Source organism: Tursiops truncatus, chromosome 1 (genome assembly GCF_011762595.2).
Source record: "Tursiops truncatus isolate mTurTru1 chromosome 1, mTurTru1.mat.Y, whole genome shotgun sequence".
NCBI classification, from domain to species: Eukaryota; Metazoa; Chordata; class Mammalia; order Artiodactyla; family Delphinidae; genus Tursiops; species Tursiops truncatus.
In genome coordinates, this window is record NC_047034.1 from 133,780,579 (window position 1) to 133,800,544 (window position 19,966).

General features: G+C 42.7%; 1 protein-coding gene across 15 annotated transcripts in view; it reads right to left on the reverse strand.

Annotated features, from left to right (window-relative positions):
* The window catches only part of FGGY (FGGY carbohydrate kinase domain containing), a 433,125-nt gene that overhangs the window by 360,815 nt on the left and 52,344 nt on the right, over window positions 1-19,966 (reverse strand). For all 15 annotated transcript variants that reach the window (XR_012324582.1, XM_073789156.1, XM_073789205.1 and 12 more), the window contains one exon: window positions 5,184-5,272. Coding sequence is in view for 14 of the 15 variants with exons in the window: in XM_073789156.1 (XP_073645257.1) it covers window positions 5,184-5,272 (89 nt within the window). In the remaining variant the exon portion in view is untranslated. The remainder of the gene's footprint in view (window positions 1-5,183; window positions 5,273-19,966) is intronic.

The window sequence follows — 19,966 nt, forward strand, 5'->3', positions numbered from 1 at the left end:
CTATAAAAATAATTCAAAATAACGTATATAGATAACTCCATCTTTAAGGAATTGAAGCATAACTCCCTACTTCTAGTGTTGGCTGTGCATGGTGATTTCCTTCCAATAATACAAGATAGAAAGTGGAAAGGAGCCTGACAAACAATACCTCAGCCAGATAATTAAGATCAACATCAACAGTGATGACATGCTGCTAGTATGTACCCTTGATATGATATGACATGATGAGAACGGTACTCAATAGCAATAGGCAGTGTAGTCTTCCTCCCCAGAACATACTTCCCATGTCTCATCATGAGAAAAACGTCAGACAAATTCCATTAGAGGGACATGCTATAATATATATGACCACGCTTCAAAACGGTCAAGGTCATCAGAAACAAAGTTGAGAAACTGTCACAGCCAAGAAGAGACTAAGGAGATATGACTAATTGCATATGGTATCCTGGATAGGATCTTGGCCATTAGGTAAAAACTAAAGAAATATGATTAAGTATGGAATTTAGTTAATAATAATATATCAACATCGGTTCATCAATTGTTGACAAATGTATCACACAAACATAAGATGTTAATAATAGGGAAAACTAGGTGTCAAGTAAATGGGAACTCTCGTACTACCTTCACAACTTTTCTGTAAATCTAAAACTAGGTTTAAAATAAAGTCTATTTGAAGCTATAACTGAATTTCAAAGGACATACTTTTAGACAATTTACAGAATATTGGCAACCCTTGATAATCTAGGAGAAATTGCTCTCAGACCGCAATGTTATAGGGAGTTCTTCTCCTGAACAGCAGTTGGGTTCTTATGTGTTCACTTAGTTAATCTTGATTATGTTCTCACCTTTTCTTTGGCCACTAGGAAGCTTGGAAACAAATCAATTAGTAATTATGATGAACCATATAGTTTCTATGAAGCTCTTGGCTTTATCTTATTCTATTAATATTTTACTCCATTGTGACTTTTTAATATTTTTATCACTGCTTTTATCTTCTATTATCAGTCACATCAAATCTCTTTCGAGGGAGGATTTATACATATGAATATGTTTTTGTCTGATTATACAAAATTTTATTACTCAAATTTCTGACTTCCCACTTCTCATGTTACCAAAATTCTGGACAGTTATCCACTAAAGGCTAGGATGTGGCAAATTACTACAACGTTGAGCTTTAGTTCTTGAATTGCAAAATGGTGATACCACCACCTGTTTTAACTGATGGTTGGGAGGACTAATGGGGTTCACATTTGTTAAAAAGTTAGCACAGATATAGAGAATGCAGTCAATAAATGATGACTATGATGATTATATAAATTATTATTTAAAAAAATAGCAATAATTATTTTCATCAATATAATGAAAAGAATGGAGCTGAATTACAAATTAATCATAGGCCAAAGTGGTGATTTTCTCAGTGACCTAGAAAAACAAGAGTAGCTGCCATAGTTTAGAAGATAAGAACAATAAATAAAGCGAGGGGGGAGGGGAAAGCAGGAGAAGAGAGAAAAACAGATAAGAGGAGGAGGAGGAAGACTTCTTACACACACCGTCACTGCCAAAAACAAGTCTGAAGGCTTAAGACAAGGTGAAATCTGATCACTTTTTCAGCCATGACTCCACTAGAATAATAAAAAGAAAAAAAGAAAGGGAAAAAAAACACCCTCTAGCCTTTTTGGCACCCATTTCCCCAAAGCCTCCCAAAACAATCACAATAAGAGCCAGATAAACACCAATTCTGAACCTCTCCTTGGCCCAGAGGATGCCAAGTTCATGTTCCACTGTCCAGAGTGTTTTTTGGCATTCGTACATTCAAACTCAGACCCTCATCTTCCTTATTCTAGAAGATGGAAAGACAATGGGGATTTTTCATTAAAAGAACTGTGAATTGTTTGAATACTATGTGCTACACGTTTTATCCACAGTACCTCTAACCCTGACAGGACTGCCAGATGAGGACCTGAATTTGGGCAGGCGGTGGGGGAGGGGGAGGGTGGTAATTTACTCCAGCTGCTCACAGACAGTACATAGCAGAGACGTTGAACCCAGGTCAGTCTGACTACAAGGATTTCCCTCTTTCCGCTAGGCCAGAAGTTTAATGCAAAGACTCCCTGCCAAAATCGATACAGTAAGGAAACTAAATAAAATAGCTAGGGCTTCCCTGGTGGTGCAGTGGTTAAGAATCCACCTGCTGATGCAGGGGACACAGGTTCAAGCCCTGGTCCGGAAAGACCCCACATGCTGCGGAGCAACTAAGCCCGTGTGCCACAACTACTGAGCCTGCGCTCTAGAGCCCGCAAGCCACAACTACTGAGCCTGAGTGCCACAACTACTGAAGCCTGCATGCCTAGAGCCCGTGCTCTACAACGAGAGAAGCCACCCAATGAGAAGCCCAAGCACCGCAACGAAGAGTAGCCCCCTCTCGCCACAACAAGAGAAAAGCCCGCGTGCAGCAACAAAGACCCAACACAGCCAAAAATAAATAAATAAATTTATAGAAAAATAAAAGAGCTAATTCCTTCAAAACCTTTCTCAGCGCTGTGTTGGAAGTTCTTCTGTCACCTTACTCAGTCAGTCCATACAATAACCCCATGGAGTAAGTATTGTCATTACCCCAATTATATTTATAATTGAGAAAGCTCTGAGATTACTTGTTTCGCCTGATCATGCAAGTTGAAATAGAGAAGAAAGAATGAAGAGATTGAGGAAACAACAAAAAAGAAAGACAGATGTAAGAGAGAAGTGTGCCTGGGAGAGGGCAACAATCTTTACAAGAGGAACTTGGTGCCTGGTGCCCAAGGTCCACAGGCTCAGCTCTCCAGAAGAGCAAAGGTGGAAGGGAGGCCTCTGAAGGTGCTGGCGAGTATGGGCAAGGGGCGGGGAGGGGACTGCAAATACACGCTAAGGAAAGTAGAATGAGTCATGAGTGTCTCAGCCAATAAAAAATGGCAGGGATGACTGGACAGTCAATAAATCATTTCTGAGCACTAAACTTTCTGCTTCCTCAGGATTTCAGATTGTCACAGGTGGGCAATGGAAGCCCCCAAGCATGTTCTGATAGGCCAACGAGAAGCTGTCCACCTTTAAATTTACCAAATCCATCCGACCTTTCAAAATACGTCCAATCCTTCACAGGTATGGACCACCTTACATATTACTTTCATGTATACTCTGTTAGGCAATGTTGTCCCAACTTACCGGACCATATAACCACCTGGGGCACTTGTTAATCACACAAATTCCCAGGTATCCCATAGGGATTCTGATTCAGGAGGCTTGAAACTGGAAGCCCTGAGGATCTGGGCTTTGAATAAATGATTCGGCTGATTCCTATAATCAGGTTAGTTTGGTATCACAATCCCCATTTTATAGATAAGGAAAGTGAGATTCAAAGAAGGTAAGGCCACTCCCAAGGTCACCAACCTCTTGCATGGCAGAACTGAGGATAAGTCATGTTGTAACTCCACAGTGGATAAGCAAAGCAATGCATTTAAATCTATCTGAGCCAGAGCTAGCTTCAAAAAGCTGGCTTCTTGGTGTCTTAATATGGCATTAGACACTTGGAAATGGGGGTGTGGACTATCTAGCACTATCAGAAAAACAGGGAGGACATCAGTGAACTGGATTGATTAACATCCAAGGAAAAAGAGAAGGAAAATCAAGGTCCTCCTCCATCTGTAGTTCTGCTTTTGAGTTCTCAAGGCCTGTGGGGGCCAATGGATTGTTACCAATACCCACACTATTAGCACTGTTTTGACTCCTAGGTCCATTTGGCTAAAATAATCAAAACATTTCCTTCACTACTGCACAAAGATAGGGAAAAAAACTAGAGAAAGGTCCTGCCAGAAATAACTCTAGACAACTAATATCATACCAAAAGAGGAATGTCCAGATGAGATCTTCACCCAAACAACCCCCTCCCCATTGATGATAACAATATAATGGTGACTAATTGCACCTTCTGGGTTAAAGTTCAGACCACTCCTCCAGAGCCCTCTCCCCAGAGAGGGATGAGTACCTGAGGTTTACTGAGGCCATTTTAATATGCACGTGAATCCCCTCCACCCTAGCATTTCATTAGTGGGAGGGGAGAATAATCAACAAGATGAATGATGTGCTTGTGAAATACATCTTCTACTATCTCCTTTCTGGAAGCCCCTGCTGCCAAATGAACTATCACACTCTCATCAACTCTCTACAAGGAAAATCCAAATCATACAAAATGAGATAGACAGAAAGAGCACAGGGAAAATGGTACTCCCATTCCCAGCTTCTCATGAGTTTAAATAAAAGGGAAAATAGGGAGGATTTAGCGCTCTCTAAAAGAGATGACTTTAAGATATACCTAAATATATACATACTCATGCAGGTTTTTCGGTCCTCTGGGAAATGATCCCCTTTCGCATATGCAATTCTAAATCATTTCCAAGATAAGAAGACCCCTCCCTGCCCTACTGCCCCCTCCCCTTGTGCATCCCCTGAAATCTGAGGTCAAGATGACAACAGGTTTGCATGCTTTGAGAGTACATGTCCAATCTGTCCATATATATGCACATCTGTGCACACATCCATTGTAGCAGCCACAATCACACTCCATGAGTATTTTTAAAACTGTCTCTGATGTGTAGCACATAACTTATTTATAATATTTGTAATTTCTTGAGAAATACTGTTGACTTCAACATACATACTTCTACACTCTGGGATGATTCAGGTACGTTGATATAAAAAGCAAAATAGCTTCATTAACACACCCATCTAGTTAAAGTTAAAATCACCTTCCTTGAAAAACATAACTCTTGCCTTAATTTTAGGGGCCAAAAAATGTTTCTTTTATTCATCACGTAAAAAGCGCCTTTGGAAAAATAGTCACATTTCACAATGGACTATTCACGTCTCCTTTAAATGTGTCCAATTTTAATGAATGGTCTTCACCTTGGATACCCACATTCCAGGCCTCATAGGAACAATGGTGTTTGGGCATGTGCAGTGGAAGTGGAAGATGGATTCAAGATGTTTCAAGTATGCAAAATCGCATGCAGATGTACAAACAGTACATCCAGTCAAAGCGAGTTAAGAAAGCAATATATATATATATATATATGTGTGTGTGTGTGTATATATATATACAGACACCCGAGAATGGATGAACACAAATAAAATCCAACTCATAATTAACATACCGTGCTGTGACACCTGTTGCCTTCCACGATAAGAAGTCTGGGAGATCAAAGAAATGTCCCGCCTTATCCCAGCAAGTCTCTCTCAAGTTCTGCCAAATTAAATACATATTAGAATCAATTATGGGCTATTTTTTCTCCCCCTCTCCTCTTTCAATAATGTTTCAAAATTTTCAAAACAAAAGCATAGCCAACAATGCCCAATAAAACATCTGTTCAGGGGCTGGGAATGGTGAGTGATATAAAAGCAGTACTATACAGGAAAGAAAAATTGGCAATTATTGATCCTTCCAAAAATGACTATAATTTCCCTTTTATTCCTCTTTGCCAACCTGGAGCAGGAGGAAGTACATTCTGCAAGGGTACGCAATCCATCTTCCCAGTGAAGGGCAAGAGGATACTCTTCAAGACACATAAAAAGATTTCAAAGCTGAACAGCTGTGAACTGGGGAGAAAAACCACACTAAGAAATTACCCAATGAAATGCAATGTGTCCTGCCATGAAAAAGTCTCCCCAGGCTGACTGGTTCCAAAGGCAACAGGAATGATAGTCCCTGTCCACAAAGAACTTCCAATCTAAGCCAGAGAGAATGGTACGGAATCAAGCTATTCTTATAACTTTTTTAAACATTTGTTCCTTCCAATTTCTTCCACACTGCCAATGTGGTCAGATATTTTTTTCCTGCCACTGGGCTTTTTCCTTCCTCTGCCACCTCTGTCCGGAACACTCCTTCCTCACCCACCACCCTGCTGCTCTGCCCACTTTGGTTAACCCAATCCATCCTTCCCTGGGGAGGTCTTTCAGGATCTCCTCCTCAGGTGAGGTCTGGCTGTCATATAACCCATATCACCCTGCAAGTAGTTGTATAATGTCCTTCTCTTCTGCTAGACTGTAAGCTCAATGAGGTCAAGGATCTTGTCAGTTTTATGCACCATAATATCCCACAACTGTCTTTTCTCCTCCCCGGCACAGGACTGGACCCTTAGCTGTGAGGTAGAAATCACATGACTCCAGTCCCCCTGACACACTTAACTGGACTAGGGGTGGACATGTGACCTAACTGGGCCAATCAGATTCCTTCTCCCAGGAATTTAGAATCAGGATCCAAATGGAGTCATTTAACTTCTGCCTTTGAATGGAACTGGAGGTGAGATAAACTTGGAAACTGTGACGTGGCCATTTTTTTTGCCAAGGACCTGGAGAAGTAGGACTTCAAAAAGAGAAGAGCAATACAGACAGAAGCAGCAGCAAGAAAGGTTTCCTACCACCCAGGCAACTCTCCACGTCCTGGTTTCAATTATTCCCTCCCCGAGAGGCTACAACAAAAAGGAACGTATCCTAAGTACATGGGTATCTTTGGGAACCTAAAGGCAACAAGACAGAAGATCCAAAAGAGACATATTCTAGTATCTGCTAGCAGGTGACACATAGCAGACACTCGATAAATATGCATTGAACAACTAGACAAACTGCTCAGTTTCACCTTCCAATCTGTCTCAGGTGAGAGGCGCTTCAGAGTTTACAAAGGGTTTCCACATGTGTTACCTCCTTAGAACAACACAAAAGTCCTGAGTGCTGTTCTATCTATTTTATAGACATACAACTATTCTTTATCTATATTTGGCCTCAAATTCTATGAGTTCTTCCTATTTTCTCTTCCCCTATCACCACTCTCTGAACACAGACATCCACGCACAGCAGAGAAACTGAGTATTAACCCAGGAGCAGGGTCCCATTAAAACAATAATAACATCAAAAGGGCTCAGATGTAAAAGGCAGTGTCAAGCCCATTTTCTGTTGTTGTTGTTGGTTGTTTATTTTAAATTCCTAAGCATTTGGGTGAGCGCTTACATCTAGAAAGGGCTAAACTTTCCTTTGAACACCCATACGTCTTAATGTTAAACAAAGCAACACTTAAAGTTGACTAAATATGCCAAACGTAGCTCTGAACTAGCAGTATCTTTATATGCTAATAGATCAGTCAGAACATGGTAGCCTTTGAAACTATGAGTCAAGCTACTAGTATGTCTTCTGGGTAGTCCCCCAAATCTCTTTCCATGTGCTCTGTGGTTTCGGTGATCAGTTCTCAGGGAGAAAAGGCATCCTCCTTCTAAAGACTTCAGAAATCCAAGGCCAATCAGAAATAAACCACGAAACCACTGCAGCAACGATCAGTGCTACCAGCCAAAGCCAAGCAGTCTTCCTGAACTCAGAAAATAACTGCTTCTGTTAGATCTTGTATACAGTCATTACAGACCTTGCAAAATGAGAGCTTTCAGCCTGTAGCCACGCAGACAGCCTCTGTGGACAACGGAACCCAGGCAGAATGTCTCAGAGACAGCATCAGGCCTCTGGCCAGAAAGAGACACATCGGGGGCAGGAGGGACAAAGCAGCCTGGCGGCGCCATCTTTTCTTGAGACAACGCCGGCTTCACTGGACAAAGCCAGAGACCCTGGCTCAAACTCTCCACAGAAGGAGTGACCAGAAATGGCATCATATAAGGAGTGCAAGGCACCCTTAAAAACGCACATGGTCCTGGGGGAGAAGACAGCAGTAGTATTCCCTGCCTTCTCCACAAGCAAAGTCTGCAGCTTAGCCAGCAAAGGAGACGGGGAAAGCGTTTGCCTGGATGAGAGGGATGTCTCCAGAAGCCTGATCCCTTACTTGGAGATGCTGATACCACCTATGAGGTTCCCATGGTGTACTTAGGTTGGGCTACATGATTCACAAATGCTTAGTCATCAAATGCCAGATTGGCCAAGGGCCTATTAGCCCCCGTGGATGGATTCTTAATCCAGTTCTATGAGAAAATCTCTCCATCCCTGCCTCTCCCCAACCAGCGGAGTCCCAGCCAAGGGCCTCAATCTTACTGAATTAATTCCATCCTTGGAACCACTGGGCCTGCATCAGGCACAGCGACTGTCCTCTTAGATTCTTCCACAGCTTACAACAGTGCCCCCACGTTCCTCATCTCATTGGATTCTCAGGATGGTTCAGAGGTTGTAGGTGATACACAACAGTCTGCACGTGAAGGATGCAGAAACTGAGGTTCAGATGACAAGGCCTTAACCCAAAGCCACATGGGGCTTCCCACTCTAAAGTGAGCGTTCCTTCCTTCCCAGGCCACAGTCACCACCCTGAGGCTCCCAGATCTAGCAGAGCTGTGGGTTTTGGCCTTTTGGAAGCATCATGATGGAAGCTATTACCATTCTTTACAGAAGAAAAGCCCTCCAAAACACATTTTTTCTAATGTTTTTTGTTTGTTTGTTTGTTTTTGCGGTACGTGGGCCTCTCACTGTCGCGGCCTCTCCCGTTGAGGAGCACAGGCTCCGGACGCGCAGGCTCAGCGGCCATGGCTCACGGGCCCAGCTGCTCCGCGGCATGTGGGATCTTCCCGGACCGGGGCACGAACCCATGTCCCCTGCATCGGCAGGCGGACTCTCAACCACTGCGCCACCAGGGAAGCCCTCTAATGTTTTAATAAACTTCAGAGATTTCACTTGCAATCCTGGGCAACTCACTTAACTTCTACATCCCTCATAACAACTTCCATGCACAAATGGTACACGGGCTAGAGCAAACACAGAGCAGGTCCCCAACACAAGCCAACTTTAGGCGCATCTCATAATGTGGGTGCTGAATCCAGTTCAAACTAGGAGCTCTCTGTGCTGAAGGAGTTAAGCCTCTCCTCCAGTTACCAAGCAACTAACAAAAAGTAGTCCTTTCAAGGAAAAAAAAAAAAAAGAAATCAGCAGTGATTGGGGTGTATGACTTGGCAATAAAGGCTTCTGCATTCCAATAACAATCCTTTGAGCTAAGCAATCCCTCAGGCTTGAAAGCCACCAAAGAGAACAAATCTCTTTTTTAATCATCTATTACTTCATAAAACCACACTCAAAGCACACACAGCTGCGGGTCTTGGCAGAGGGCGGAGGTGGAGTAGTGTATCTGAGGTTCAAGGCCAGGCAGCAGCCACCCCACCAGCCTGGGGCAGAGAGTTGGAGCTTTCTCCCTTTCCTTCTCACTGCCATGTCCAGGGAGGCAGTGAGGTCTCTGCTGGCTTCTAGATGCCAAGGGAATTTGAGGGTAAAATGAAGCAGACGCTGTAATGTATGTTGGGAGATGCGAGGGTCTAGGAGCAGCATGGGAAAGTAGGGATGACCAATTAAAAAAGGATCAACTAAGTATTTTGTCACGACTTGCAGTGGGATTCTATCTGGGCTCCCTGCTGTGTGCAGTGAATGAAAGGGAAGAACAGAGCTCCCTAATTCCCTCCCAGTAAATGGTCCTGCCAGAACATCCCAAATACTCACGATGTTGTTTTCCAGCACAACGTCCCCTAAAAAAGCAAAACCTTATCCTCACTCTATATTCACAACTGAGAATTAGGGCACAGGCTGATGGCCCAGAAAGGAGAGATATTTCAGGAAGAAACTTAATCCTCAACTTCATTCTTTAAAAAAAAAAAAAATGATGCTGAAAACATGGACTGGGTCATAATCCGCAAACAGAAACTTCCCAGAATGAATGAAATAACTGTGTTTCATACTCTCATCCACAGAGCAAAAGACCAAACACTGCAGATATTTTAAGTCAGACAGATACGCTGAGAGGTTTGTGCTACCAGTGACATCTTTCTAAAAACTTAAAACTTACCATGACGTTTCTTTGTTTAAAATGGTTCGACAGTTCCTTGCGGCCTTGAATCACATTTTATCTCCTTGGCATGGCTCTCAGGACACGTAACTTAGCTCCAACTTGGCCACTATTTGTTATGACTCCTTCTTGGCTCACTGCCCATTATCCCTGTCTTCATCACTCCCCACCCTGATCTCACCTCATTTCTTTCTCTTCCCCAAACGCACTGTACTCTTTCATATCTCCCTGACTCTGTTGAGGCTGATGCTGCTACTTGGATTGACTTTCCCATCTTCTCTCATGATCAAACGTCTACCTTCGATTTTCAAATGCAGCTCAAATATCACCTTTTCAGTGAATCCCTCCATCCCTTGCTGTGTCCTTATTATCTATTCACGTGCCTCAGTCCATCTCAAAATTTCAAACTCCTGGAGGGCAAAAAGCCGCTAACTTTTTTAAATGCAAAAAGTTTCAGGAGGTATAAAGAAACTTAAAGTCAAACTCTTTTAAAGTAAAATTACAGGGCTTCCCTGGTGGCGCAGTGGTTGAGAGTCCACCTGCCAATGCAGGGGACACGGGTTCGTGTCCCGGTCCGGGAAGATCCCATATGCCGCGGAGAGGCTGGGCCCGTGAGCCATGGCCACTGAGCCTGCGCGTCTGGAGCCTGTGCTCCGCAATGGGAGAGGCCACAGCAGTGAGAGGCCCGCGTACCGCAAATAAATAAATACATAAAAATAAAGTAAAATTACAATGAAGCTGGAGAAAGATGTGTGCAAAGGAAATGGTAATTAATAAGATGATGTATGATGATAATATAATGAGCCTGATACCAAGGTTTGGTAAGTCAGCCTCATAACTTTCTCATAATATTTTTCGTGTGGCCCTATATCTGCCTCTAATGAGTAACCACAAACAGGGTTCAGAGAAGGGAAAGGGCTTTGGGGCCTGGGTGGCCAAAAAAGACTTCATGGAGGATAGATTTGAGCTGAAGCCTAAAGGTCAAGTAGAATAAATATTTATGCTACTGCTGAGAATGACACCCAAAAAACAAAACTCTAAAATGACAAGGTAGATCACCCCCTTTAGAGAAGGTTTTGTTTAACTGTACTGTACCTTCACAGAATTTATTTATAAAATGAAAGAATTCTATTGTATAATTTAAATTATTTAATTTTCAAGAACTGGATACATATATGCATCTTCCCCCCACACCTCCCCTAGAGCTCTACTGTTCTACAGAAAGGTAAATTTATAATCCACACTAGAGCAGATTTTCCAACCATAAAAATGTTATCATTTGCATGAAAACGGATCGTATTCTGCAAAGCTGACTTTGCCCAGGAATGTGATACACCACATGCATTAGGAAAACAAGGCTTTGGTATGTGGGCCCTAAGAACTTTGGAGTCAGGCAGACCTGAGTTTGATTACTGTCTTCACCACTTCCCAGCTGTGTAGCTTTAGGCAAATTAATTTCTCTAAGCCCCAGTTTCCTCAAATGCCACATTACTAGCATCTACCTCAAAGGACGTTGGGAGGGTTAAATGAAATAATGTGGAGTGCCTGATAAGTCAACGGATTTCACTCTAATTACTACTGCAGAGCTTCACGTGTTTCAAAGTGCTTTGACATGCATGATCTCATCCGACCTGTATAATTCTTTAAGGCAAAGAATAGGGGAAAGGTAAGAAATTATAAACCTCACCTTTCAGGTTAAGAAAGTAAAACCCAGAAAGGGATCACAACTGTCCCAAGGTTACACAACACGTAAGTGGAAAGACAGACTAAAATGTAGACCTCTAACGCCCAGCCCAGTGCTAGTTCAGGGGTCTGCCTCCCTAAAGCACAATAAAATGCAGAAGGAGGAAAGAAGGATGCCATGGTAACCTAGATAACACAGTTCCTCGTGGGTGGTACTGTCTGTGGAAGGGAGGGTTCTAAGAGAAGAGAGGGCTTTGGACTGGGTAAGGTCTTGCAACAGACGTGAAATAAAGTGGGAGACTTGGACAAACAGAGAAGTGAGGAGGTCTTCCTCACCACCTCACTCTCTTGGATCCCTTCATGCCCTTCTCATCATTGCTATTCTATCTCCTTCCTGAGCTCCTTTTCCTTAGTTTCCCTTTAAATGCAGAGAGATGTTCTTGATTCATCCAAATGCTCTTCTCACTTTTCACATGCTTCCTGGACAATTTTAATTATTCCCAAGGTTCCAACCAACTACTAGTTGAGTAACATGCACGATCTCAAACTCTAAACTCTCCTGAGACACGTCTCCTGGATGCGCCACTGCACCTCTAACTCGACACGTTCATAACAGAATCTGTTATTTTCCCCAAATGTTTTCCTCCTCCTTGGTTTTCTATGTCAGGGGATCCAGTTACCCTAGGAGTCATCTTCTCCTTCTCTCTCATTGCTTACATCCAATCATCCTTCTAATTTAAACTCCCAATTAATCCATGAAGAGGTTCCCACCTCTTCACCCCCCCTGTATTAGTCAGGGTTCTCCAAAGAAATAGAACCAATAGGAGACTACATATATATATCTTATGTAATATATATATATACCTTATATATAAAATATATATCTTATAATATGTATATCTTATATATCCTATATATATATATCTCCTTCATATATATGACATCTATGTACATTTGTATATTTCTTCATATATGTATATTTATTATCAGCATTGGCTCACACGATTATAGAAGCTGAGAAGTCCCAAGATCTGCAGTTGGCAAGCTGGAGACCCAGGGGTTCCAATCTGAGCCCAAAGGCCTGAGAACCAGGAGAACTGATGGTGTAATTTCTAGTCCAAAGGTCAACAGGCTCAAGACCCAAGAAGAGCCAAGGTTTCAGTCAAAGACAGGAAAAGACCAATTTCCAGCTCAAGGCAGTCAGGTAGGAGGAGTTCCCTCTTTTTCAGCCTTTTTATTCTATTCAGGTCTTCAATTGATTAGATGGGGCTCACCCACATTAGGGAGGAGAATCTGCTTTACTCAGCTGACCAATTCAAATATTAATCTCATCCAGATACACCCTCACAGACACACTTAGAATAATGTTTGAACAAGTGTCACCCTGTGGCCCAGTCAAGTTGACACATAAAATTACCCATCACACCACATCTTCACTATCCTATTTTCAGTCCATCATATTCTATCACCTGGATTATTGCCATCCTGTCTATGGTATACCACAAAAGTGGCCAGAACTCTCCCCAACCCTGTATTCATGCCCTTTGCAGTATGACTCTGTAGCTCCTCGCATTAAGAGGTGAATCTAGAGAAATGCAAATCAAAACTACAATGAGGTGCCACCTCACACCAGTCAGAATGGCCATCATCAAAGACTGTACAAATAACAAAGGCTGGAGAGGGTGTGGAGAAAAGGGAACCCTCCTACACTGTTGGTAAGAATGCAAGTTGGTGCACCCACTATGGAAAACAGTATGGAGGTTCCTCAGAAAACTAAAAATAGAATTACCATATGATCCAGCAATCCCACTCCTGGGCATATATCCAGAAAAAACTATAATTCAAAAAGATACATGCACCCCTATGTTCATAACAGCTCTATTCACAACAGCCAAGACATGGCAAGCAACCTAAATATTCATCGACAGATGAATGGATAAAGAAGATGTGGTACACATATACAATGGAATACTACTCAGCCTTAAAAAAAAGAATAAATAATGCCATTTGCAGCAACATGGATGCAACTAGAGATTATCATACTAAGTGAAGTAAGTCGGAAAGAGAAAGACTAATAACATATAATATCACTTATATGTGGAAACTAAAATACAACACAAATGAACCTATCTATAAAACAGAAACAGACTCACAGACATAGAGAACAGACTTGTGGTTGCCAAAGGGGGAGGGGGCTGAAGGAGGGCTGGAGTGGGAGTTTGGGGTTGGCGGATGCAAACTATTATATACAGAATGGATAAACAACAAGGTCCTACTGTATAGCACGAGAACTATATTCAATATCCTATGATAAACCATAATGGAAAAGAATATTAAAAAAGAATGGTGTATATATATATATATATATATATATATGTATGTATAACCGAATCACTTTGCTGTACAGCAGAATTTAACACAACATTGTAAATCAACTATACTTCAATTAAAAAAAAAGAGGTGAATCTGTTTCTCCACCACTTGAATTGGGGCTGGGCTTAGGACCTGGCTTGACCAATGCAATGAAGCAGAAACACCACTGTGCTACTTCTGAACTGAGCTCTTGAAGACCTTGCTCTTGTCTTCTTGGAATGTAGAGCTGCCACGTGAGGCAGCTCAGGCTGACCTGCTGGAGGATGAGAGGACACGTGGAGCAAAAACCAACCGTCCCGGCCAAGGCTCCACACATTCAAGAGAGCCGAATAGAGCTAAGATCAGGAAACCCAGCAGCCCTCCGGAGACTCCTGAACACATTCAGCAGAGACAAGAAAATCCATTTAGCTTAGCTCATCCCTAATCAGTAACCTGCGTAATTACAAGGTAAATAAATGGTTGCTTTTTTACTCCATCAAGTGTTGAGGAGGCCTGTCACTACCCTAACTGATACAGCCTCTTTCAAATTTTAACCCCCTCAATTCCCTCCCTCTACACAGCCAGTTAGAATGTAATGGCCTATGTAAAATGAATATTTGACTATATAAATCATTCATTCATTCCTTCATTATTTATTTGGTATCCTCTACATGTCAGGTACTGTGCTCAGTGCAAGGGAAATGAGAGCAAACAATAGACACAGCCCCACCCACAGGGAGCTTTCAATGTAGTACCCTTTGCACCCTTCAAAGTTTTCTACTACCTTTGGAGTTAAAGATTAAATTTATTAACGTGGCATGTACAAACCATGTCTTACTTGCCAGCTTCGTCTCTCATAGATCTGAGATACTGCACTAAAATCACATACATCGTCCTTTTTCTCACCATTACATCTTTATTCATAGTGTTCCTTATCTGGATACCCTCCCTCCCTCACTTGGCCAACATGTGCTCATCATTTAGGACTCAAGTGTTACGCACTCCATGACATCTTCTCTGATTCCCCTAAGCTGGGTAGGGTGTTCTGTGCTATGCCCCCATAATACTCAGTGAATATCCCCATCATAGCCCTTCCCATCATCTGTTCACATGTTTATCTCTCTCCCTAAACTGAAATCTCTAAGAGTCAGGGACTGTGTTTTTGTTCAGTCTCGCTGTTCCTAGGACCTCGCACTGTATCTGATCTATAGACAAGGAATAACATTAGGTGAATGAACAAATAAATGAATGAGCAGAGATGTGCAAGCTGAACAGGAGTTTATGTAAATGGAAATAAGAAATGAATGGATAAGTGAATGAGGTTGTGAATAAGGACTGTCCCAGTTTCTCTTTTCTCATTCAAGTTAATGGCTTTTCACCATCTGTCTTAGGGGCAGAGACATATCCTAGCCAAGCCAGACTGCCAGGAAGATAAATTTCTCTTCTTAGGGTGAGCAGGTCCCTTGGAGAAGTTTCATTTTAATTGGAAAATGGATTCATTCACTTCCTGGCTGGAACTCCTGCGTCAGTGCAGCACCAGGCTGAATGGCTTCCAAGCGTACTGGAGAGGGGGCTGAGGTGGGAAAAGCACTCCATCAAATGTCGAGTGCTCTGGGACATCTGAGGACAACCTGGTGTCCAGTCCAGGCTGGCTCCCAGTGGTGGCCCTCTTCTTTCTTTCCCCAATTTCCTTCAACACAAACTTTGCTTACCCCCAACACATAAAGGATGGGTGTACTTTACGGTTCCATTTGGCACTTCTCGGGGGCTCCTCTGGATATGTATATATGTGTATATATATCTCCTTCTTTATACCACTGTCATTTCCTGCAGGGCACAGACAAGGTCCACGACTGAGAAATCCCTTCACTACTCAACTAGTAGAAGAGCAGAACTTCATAAACCCTTCCGTATGATGGATGTGTAACAGTCCAATGTCACAGGAAACATCCCTTTCTAAGGAACACTTCTGCATCTTTTGTGAAGGGTCCTTGTATAGGGCACTGAACACTGTAAGTTTTTTGTGATCTGGCTCCAGGCTTCCATTTAGCCTCACCTCTCAACACCTTTGCGTTTCAGCACCCCTCCTCTCCCCTGTCCGATTCCTCAAACTGACTGATGCAATGGTAGTTCTAGTAACACAACGTGCTACTCTACATGGAGGTGCCCTTGCACACTCCACTGCCTCTTCTCCAGAGCCAGACCGCAAGGGTGCATATCCTGGCTCTAATACGTCACAGCTGTGTGACCTTCAGAAAGCAACTGAACTACTCTTCACTTCTACTTCTCTGTCCTATGAGAATTACAGAGGACAACAGTACCATCTTCACCACAGAGCTGTTGAGAGAACAACGAGCAAGTGTATGTGAAGTGTGCAGAACACCAGCTGGCTCAGAGTGAGCACGTCTTAAATGCTTGTTCTTATTAGTTAGAATGTCAGTCCCGCCACGTTTCCAACTTCAGGAAGGAGCTGGGGCTTTGGAGACTGACACACTTCAGTTCAGACCTTGGTTCTCCTAAGGGAACCCTCCTATACTGTTGGTGGGAATGTAAACTGGTACAGCCACTATGGAAAACAGTATGGAGGTTCCTTAAAAAAACTAAAAATACAGTTACCATGTGATCCAACGATCCCACGCCTGGTTATACATCCGAATGAAACTATAATTCACGTCATACATTTTATCCATTTAAAATGTACAATTAAATGGTTTTTAGTATATTCTCCAAGTTGTGCAACCATCACCATGATTTTAGTACATACTCATCACCTTAGAAGAAAGATGTTCCTCATTTCCCCTGACCCCACAGTCCTTAATCTACTCATCTTTCTATCTCTATGGATCTGCCTATTCTGGACATTTCACGTAAATGGAAAAAGTGGTATTTTCGTGACCAGCTTCTTTCACTTAGCATAATGTTTCCAAGGTGTGTTTGTGATGATTTTACTGCTTTTATCATGAGCATTATACCTGCTTGGAGAGAAAAAACAAACAAACAAAAAACAAAAAGATACATGCACCCCTATGTTCCCAGCAGCACTATTCACAATAGCCAAGACATGGAAACAACCTAAATGTCCATCAAAAGATGAATGGATAAAGAAGATGTGGTATAGAAGATGTGGTACACATATACAATAGAATATTACTCAGCCATAAAAAAATGAAATGATGCCATTTGCAGCAACATGGATGGACCTAGAGATTATCATACTAAGTGAAGTAAGTCAAAGAATGACAAATACCATATGATATCACTTATATGTGGATCTAAAATATGACACAAATGAGCTTATCTACAAAACAAACAGACTCACAGACACAGAAAACAGACTTGTGGTTGCCAAAAGAGAGGGGGTAGAAGAGGGATAGACTGGGAGTTTGGGATTAGCAGAGGCAAACTATCATATAGAGAATGGATAAACAAGATCCTACTGTATAGCACCAGGAACTATATTCAATATCCTGTGATAAACCATAATGGAAAATAATACAAAAAAGAATGTATATATGTGTATGTGTGTGTGTGTGTGTGTGTGTGTGTGTGTGTGTGTGTGTGTGTATGTATGTATAACTGAATCACTATGCAGTAGAGCAGAAATTAACCCAAAATTGTAAAGCAAATAAGTTTTAAAAAATAATAAAATTAAAAAAAAAAATAACACCTTGGTTCTCCTACTTGGTAATTACATTACTCCTGGCCAGTAGTCACCTAATATCTCTGGGTTTCCCTTTGTTCACTGACAGCAGTGTTTAACTCATTATATTGATAGTATGATTCAATTCAGTGAGGTTATGCATGTTACAACGCTCATCCTGGCACATCCCCAGTAAATGTTAGTTTCCCCCACAATCCTTACTCTTCTCAAATTATATGGGGCCTATCCATCTTCCCTATTAGACTCTTAGGTCCTTTTAAGGAAGGACCATAATTAACTCACCTGTAGCCCTACAGTTAACATGAAATAACTATTTCTTAAATGCAATACTTATTGACCATGCAATAATTTGTCTATCAGTCCTGGTTTGTGGCCAGGTGTGTGCTACATGTGAAGGTAACCATAGATGAAAGGCAGGAATATACTGGTCCTAATCCTCAGGTTGCTTACTGGTGAGGTATAGCAAAGAGTCTGCATAGGAAACACCCAGCCATGATACAGAAGCAGCACAGAATAATTCAAGTTTGAAAATATCTGATTTATAAACTAAGGATGCTGCATGGTCATGAAAGAAAGGCACTGTTGTGGGCAGGCAGCAGAAGAAACGTATTACTTGGGAGGTAGTGTCTGACTTCGCTGTGGAGGGAAGGCAAAGACTAAGGAAGATGGGATGGAGGGCAGTCCAGCTGGGGCAACGGGCCTGAACAAAAGTGCAGGAAGAAGCAGCACCTGCATCCCTGGCCATGGAAAAGGAGCCCTGAGAATGTCAGCCTGAGAGATGTGCACTGAAGTGGAGTAGGAAGCAAATCTGAATTCATTAGACAGGCCACAAGAGAATGGGGGGACCTTGAGGTCTGAGCAGGGGGTGATTTGTTACTCCAGTTTTAGGAAGGTTAGGACAGAAAAAAACATGGTGGGAAATCTGGAGGGGAGAAGAGGTGGAAGGCAGGAGGACCAGTTTCCATACATATTTCTGACACGGAAGAAAGAGACAGAACAGAGGAAGAGGAAGAAAGAAAGGAAAAGGGAGGCAAAAGAGAAGATGAGCGAGAAAGAAAATGAAACAAAGATTAAGTGGAAGAGAGAAGTGGAGAAGGAATGAGAAGAAAAAGACAAAAGCAAAAGATGAAGAGAGAGAGAAAGGGAAGATGGGGTGAAGAGAAAGAATAGTTTAAACATGAGAAGGGAATAAAGTGAGAATGACAGAAAAAGAAAGAAATGAAAAAGACGTGTGGCAAACAAGAGCAGGACCATGACAACGTCCCGACAATGAGACATAACGTGGAGAAGGAAGGGCAGAAGGCAGAGCCCCTCTCGCGGTCTGCAGCCAGCCTCTCCTCTGGGTGAATGAAGTCATGGCTGATGTCACCACCTCTGAGTCACACGCCCACCAAAGAGAAGGAGGAGGCCCCGCCCGGGGTTCCGTCCCACCCTCCTGGACAAGAGGGGTTCATTCTCTGCCTTGCGCTCCAGGACATTGTCTAGTCTGGTCCTGAGAGGACTGAAATGAGGAGGGCTTCTCCTTGAGCCCAGGGAGGACACTGCCACCACAGAAGCACGCCAAGCCTGTCATCACTGGGTTCTCAGATCCAGGCCCTGAGGTGCGATGGTCAGAACAGGGGCGACAGAAGCTTCTGGCTTTTCTATGCCTGGGGCTAGGGCTCCATCCCATGATGTCCAAAAAGGAAATTCCCATAATGAATGGTACTGAATACGCAAAAGGGCCTCCAAAGGTGCCTTTAGACCGAGCTAGAACTGCTTTCTCACATTCTAGGCTCACACCACGCTCTCTCTGCAGCCCCACGGAGGCCTCCTTTCCTCGGACTGCCAGACCTCTTCCCACGCCAGTCCATCCACCCCACTGAGTGCTTACCTCCATTAGCCCCCAACCTACATGTCACCTCCTCCTGGCTCCTCTCCCCCAACCCGGGCATATTTCCATAAGGAACTGAATTTCCATCCTACCTACAGAGCACTGTGCCTTTATTTCTGTCCCTCTTCTAGAATATGAGCTGCTTGAGGACAGGGATTCTGGTTTACTGCTATACTCCCAGCATTTAACCAAGTACTTGAAATAAAATAAATTTTCAATAAATATTTGCTGAATGAATGAATGTCCTCGGTCAACTCTGGCAGGAACCGATGGGTATCATGCTAGTATTTTTAGACCTCTTCTGAGGTCTAAAGACCTCTCCTCTTACAGCCATCATCCTGAGAATGCTGGTTACTGAAGACAGTGCCCCATAAGCTACTAATAACAGTGCAAGTGAAACTGCTCTGTAAACAGTCACTTGGGGCATCAGAGGATGGATTTACTCTCCCCCTGATTCCTCCACTCTCCACAACCCTGGGCCTGTGAGCTGCTGTGGAAAGGGCACAGGCTTGAGTTAGATTTGAGTTAGATGCCCTGCTCTAGCACTCACTCCTAGCCT